The sequence below is a fragment of the Salvelinus sp. IW2-2015 genome, linkage group LG15 (assembly GCF_002910315.2).
Source record: "Salvelinus sp. IW2-2015 linkage group LG15, ASM291031v2, whole genome shotgun sequence".
In the NCBI taxonomy this organism is placed as follows: Eukaryota; Metazoa; Chordata; class Actinopteri; order Salmoniformes; family Salmonidae; genus Salvelinus; species Salvelinus sp. IW2-2015.
Window position 1 is genome coordinate 39,436,197 of NC_036855.1, and position 6,101 is coordinate 39,442,297.

Consider the following 6,101-nt stretch of genomic DNA (forward strand, 5'->3'; position numbering starts at 1 on the left):
TCCAGGTAAGGGAGGAGATCCCTCAGGAGACCATCCGCCACCTCATCAGGAGCATGCCCAGGCGTTGTAGGGAGGTCATACAGGCACGTGGCCACACACACTACTGAGCCTCATTTTGACTTGTTTTAAGGACATTACATCAAAGTTGGATCAGCCTGTAGTGTGGTTTTCCACTTTAATTTTGAGTGACTCCAAATCCAGACCTCCATGGGTTGATAAATTTGATTTCCATTGATAATTTTTGTGTGATTTTGTGGTCAGCACATTCAACTATGTAAAGAAAAAGTATTTAATAAGAATATTTCATTCATTCAGATCTAGGATGTGTTATTTTAGTGTTCCCTTTATTTTTTTGAGCAGTGTAATATTGGACAACAGCTGATGAAACTAACACTGTAAAAGTGTGAAAACGGGTGTACTGACTCTCTGTGGTCACTAAAGATCCTACGGCACTCATCATACGAGTAGGGGTGTTAACCCTGGCATCCTGGCTAAATTCCCAATCTGACCATCATGGCCACCTAATCATTCCCAGCTTCCAATTGCCTCATTCATCTCCTCTCCCCTGTAACTATTCCCCAGGTCGTTGCTGTAAATGAGAATGTGTTCTTTGTAAACTTACCTGGTCAAAATGTATAAACTTTAAACCAAAACAGAATTTCTCTAGGCCTTTATGAAACTATCATTTATTTGTTCAAAGCAATTTGAGATAATTCACTCTCAATTAAATGTCCTATACTGGCTGTGCCAATATATCAATAGAACAACAACAAATTCCTGGACAAACTGAACGATGGTACATCTCTCCACTTTACCCTGCCCATGGCATGGATTGATATTGATAAACACACTGATTACCATCTATTTCCATTTTTAACCATTCGAAAACAAAGTCTGAATCGTAAATAATGAAATGTCCCTTTGGTGAAGCTATGTTTGCGTCCCAAATGGCACCCTATTTCCTATACAGTGCACTACAAAATACATTCTTAAATTAACTGCAACAACTAGCCACTAGCACTACAATTACTGAAACAGGTCTAAGCTATTGTACAATACAGTGCATAGAGCAAGTGTCATTAAAGTAAATATTTGACATGGATACTCACCAACAAAAACATAAACAATCTAGCAATATTCCATTTCATGACATTTCTCATGGGAGGAAGGAGGACTGCTATCTCTAACTCATTACACACATAAATTGAATTATCTAAGTCTAAAACACTAAACCTCCCCATGTGAATCTTTTATATGTCAGTAGATCTCTAAGGAGCTTGGCCCGATTCATAGACACTTGTTCCTGTGTTCGCATTGTCATGAGAATACTTTTCGCGTTAGACAGTTTCTACCCAAATCTTTAGTTGTACCAAACGTTTTAAAGCTCTTGTTCATGGGCATGGATAGTGGTGTATGAATCATCCTCTGTCCAATGCTACTTTTTTAGGACTAGGTCAAAAGCTTGTTTTCAATAGGAGAAGACTCCGTTATTCAAGGGGTGAATGGCAAAAGTGGGTAAGTAGCAGTCAAGAACCACCAGAGAAACAGAAGTAAACACTGGTTTGTGTGGAGGTTGTCTTTTCACACTAATCCTAGGTCCCAGTGAGTGTGTTTGAGCGCCGAAGGTTATGGTTACAATTGGGTTTACGGAGAGCTGATACGTTACCTGATCCCATGGCTAAGGCCAGTCATTTGTTGTCTACACTAGGGAGAAAGTGCTGGTCATAACTAGGGTGAGGAGTTTTCAAGGAAGCGTGCAGTAAAGATCATCACCGACCCCGCCCACCCCGGACATCCCCTATTACAAAAACTCCCCTCTGACAAATGGTTCAGGTCAATCATGACCGAAACCACCCGCCACCTGAACAGTTTCTTCCCCTGTGCTGTGGCCCTCACCCAACCGGCCATCGGGCTCATAGGGATAAAGAGACTTTGCACTCTGTGCCGAACACTGCACCTTGCCATCATTGACCTGCAAAACGAACGACTTCACTATACACCTCTGCACAACACTGTATATGCACTGGATATATACACGTCATGGCAGCGCCCCTCCCTCTGCATATATAAATATATCCCCACTGCAAACTGTATATCCTCACTGTAAATCAGCCTATACTCTAGATTTGTATGTTTTATGTTTGTGTTTATATTGTATATTCTGTTTGTTGAATTTGTGTAAATTCCTCTGTCTGTGTTCTGTCTGTATTGTCTGTACAGTTGTCTATTTGCTAGCGGCACCAATTCACTGAGTCAAATTCCAGGTATATGTAAATGTGCTTGGCGAATAAAAGTGATTCTGAGAACCTAATCAAAATCTTATATGATGAAAAAAGGCATCTGAGATACAGTATAGTCAAACCTGTCCCACGTGCATCTTACATTACAACAGAGAGATACTGCGAAACACACTCTGTAACACATTAAGCCTGTTTCTGGACTAAAAAGCAAGCTCAAAGGAGAATCCCCAGTGAAAGTGCTATATAGTCCAGGACTATAGGCTTAATCTGTCAGGGAAACCGCTCCACAGTACATTAGATGAGCCATCCAAACACTCAGAAGTTGTATTGCATTGAATTGTACTGTACAATGATAACTTTGGTTTAACAATGGTTAAGTTGTCCTTCAAATTAGCATTGCACAAAAGGTCAAGACAGCTCTTTTGTGCAAAAGTTTTTAAAAATCTAAGTGAACCCAAAGCTCCTCAAACCTGTGATGTACGAACAAGTTCAATGTATTGAACAGTGCAGGTGGACATTTTACAAATTAAGTAATATCCCAAAATTGCAATGGTTAGATGCTTTCATATTCGAAATAGTCGTTTCTATAATAATGCATATATCAGGGTTAACACAGGACTTTGTCCGAAATTCGACAAAGAAGCAACAAGTGCAGCAAAGATCTACGGGGTGCAACTGGTGCATGATTATGCTATAAGTGCATAAGTCACCTGCCAATGAGTCTACACACTTGACCCGACTTGGAGGAGACAAGGTAAAGGGGCAATCTGCAGGTCAAACAATAACAAAGCATACTGTACCGCCACCACTTTTTGCCACTGTTATGGTAAAAAGCTGAGGGATGGGGCTGGAGAAATGTAACCAATGTCATAGACAAAGCCATAGATGCAAGGACTCCATGACATGTATTTCAACTATGTTTTTACGCTAGGCCTACAATGTTTGTTAACATTACATTGTTTACAAACAATGGAGTAAAACAAGTTTATATTTAGGGCTTGAAGGGGTACAACAGCTATATTATTAAAAAATAATGGGTATACAGTGCCTTCGGAAAGTATTCAGATCCCTTGACTTTTTCCACATTTGGTTACGTTACAGCCTTATTCTAAAATTCATTAAATAAATGTTTTTCCTCAGCAATCTCCACACAATACACCATAATGACAAAGCGAAAACAGTTTTTTTTTAATGTTTGCAAATGTATTAAAAATAAAAGACAGTAAATACCTTATTTACATAAGTATTCAGACCCTTTGCTATGAGACTTGAAGTTGTGCTCAGGTGCATCCTGTTTCCATTGATCATCCTTGAGATGTTTCTACAACTTGATTGCCTAAATTCAATTGCCTAAATTCAATTAATTGGACATGATTTGGAAAGGCACACATCTGTCTATATAAGGTCCCACAGTTGACAGTGCATGTCAGAGCAGAAACCAAGCTATGAGGTCGAAGGAATTGTCTGTAGAGCTCTGAGACAGAATTGTGTCTAGGCACAGATCTGGTGAAGGGTAACAAAACATGTCTGCAGCATTGAAGGTCCTCAAGAACACAGTGGCCTCCATCATTCTTAGATGGAAGAAGTTTGGAACCACCAAGACTCTTCCTAGAGCTGGCCGCCCGGCCAAACTGAGAAAGCGGGGGGGGAATGCCCTTGGTCAGTGAGGTGACCAAGAACCCGATGGTCACTGTGACAGAGCTCCAGAGTTCCTCTGTGGAGATGGGAGAACCTTCCAGAAAGAAGAACCATCACTCCACCAATCAGGCATTTATGGTAGAGTGGCCAAACGGAAGCCACTCCTCAGTAAAAGGCACATGACATCCCACTTGGAGTTTGCTAAAAGGCAGCTAAAGACTCTCAGACCATGAGAAACAAGATTCTCTGGTCTGATGAAACCAAAATTGAACTCTTTTCCCTGAATGCCAAGCGTCACATCTGGAGAAGACCTGGCACCATCCCTACGGTGAAGCATGGTGGTGAAAGCGTCATGCTGTAGCGATGTTTTTCAGTGGCAGGGACAGGGAGACTAGTCAGCATCGAGGCAAAGATGAACGGAGCAAAGTACAGAGAGATCCTTGATGAAAACCTGCTCCAGAGAACTCAGGGCCTGAGACTGTTCACCCTCCAACAGGATAATGACCCCAAGCACACAGCCAAGACAACGCAGGAGTGGCTTCAGGACAAGTCTCTGAATGTCCTTGAGTGGCCCGGCTAGAGCCCGGATTTGAACCTAATCTAGCATCTCTGGAGAGACCTGGAAATAGCTGTGCAGCAATGCTCCCCATCCAACCTGCAGAGAAGAATGGGAGAAACTCCCCAAATACAAAAATTTCTAAAAACCTGTTTTTGCTATGTCATTATGGGGTATTATGTGTAGATTGATGAGGTTAAAAAACGATTTAATCCATTTTAGAATAAGGCTGTAGCGTAATAAAATGTGGGAAAAGTAAAGGGGTCTGAATACTTTCCGAAGGCACTGTATGTCATTAATTGAAAAGTCCAAAAATGGATGTACCAATCGCAGATTGTCCTTTTAATGTATACAATCTAAAGCTTTTGTCCAACACAATCAATCAATAAATAAATAAAAAATAAGTCAATGAAATGTATTCATAAAGTTTTTACATCAACAGCCTGCGAGACAGGCAACTGCTTGACCACTTGTGAATACATTATTACATCATGCTAATGAAATGCTATTAGAACTAATCAGGAAGAAGAGCAACTTTATGTAAATCATCTACTGTGCCCTCTGCCTCAGAAGGCCCAAACAATGTGCATGCAAACACCTGCACATACACTACACCTAAATGGGCCTTAAGGGGCCCCTTATCAATGGTAGAAATCTTTTTTTTTGTTTTTAATGCAACCATGTTTTTCCTGACTGAAGATACCTGTATGACACAGCACAGTTTCGCTGAGTCAAACTATTAGCCCTACATTTCAAAGTGGTGTTTTTGGTTGGTAGCTAGGTAGTGAGGAACTTCACACTGTGAACTTTTGTTAGATCAAATAATTGTGACAGCTAGACATTCATGGTATCTATTCAGCATGTTCTATTCACACTAACATGTAGGCTAATGAGTTCCTTTGTGGCCATACTGAAGGCCTAGTTATAGGGCCATACTGTATGTTTTCAATATCTACACCACTCTGAAATTCAACTCAACTCCAGCCTTTAGGCCTACTTACAGTATCCCTAAAAATATCCCTAAAAATATATTGTAAAATGGTGTGCCTATATACATATGAAGTCCATATGAGTGACAGATGTGGATTTGTTTTCCTTGTATCAGTGGGGAAAGGGACACTACATGATTAAGTTAATAAACAAACAGTATATGCATACTATTCCTTCATCTGTGGTCACGTAAACGTCATTATACATTTATTGCAGGCCAATGTCATTTCATCATGTTTAGGATAATGAAGTTTCCCTATTTTACTCACACACATCAAGTCCCATCACATTGGGCCTCGGTTTATATAGTTCCATTTGAAATCACCGCCTGGAACACACCAGGGAATGTCTACGTAGTCTAAACCACATTGGGGCCTAAGTGCATCTGAAATGTACACAGGGTATGCAGACCCTATTTTATTAATTTGACAAACAAATATATCTATGTTTTGATATAAAAAACACAACATTGGATTTGGATAATATCCTGTCCATTACATAACGCAATTTACGGAATACCCTGTGGGCCAATTAAATCAGATGACAATTTGAAGCAATTTCACTAATACACACTTGCATAACAGTCGTGGCAATATAGCCTGGCTGATGATAGAAGCGCGAGCTGATGATAATGGCAATGATGACGATAATAATATAAATCATACACAATTAATGTT

General features: G+C 40.2%; 1 protein-coding gene across 1 annotated transcript in view; it reads right to left on the reverse strand.

Moving 5' to 3' along the window:
- LOC111974377 (kinase suppressor of Ras 2-like) overlaps positions 1 to 1,908 on the reverse strand; it is a 22,691-nt gene extending 20,783 nt beyond the window's left edge. The window contains exon 1 of the mRNA XM_024002096.2: positions 1,897 to 1,908. Coding sequence (XP_023857864.1) covers positions 1,897 to 1,908 — 12 coding nt within the window. The remainder of the gene's footprint in view (positions 1 to 1,896) is intronic.
- Positions 1,909 to 6,101: the final 4,193 nt, after the last annotated feature.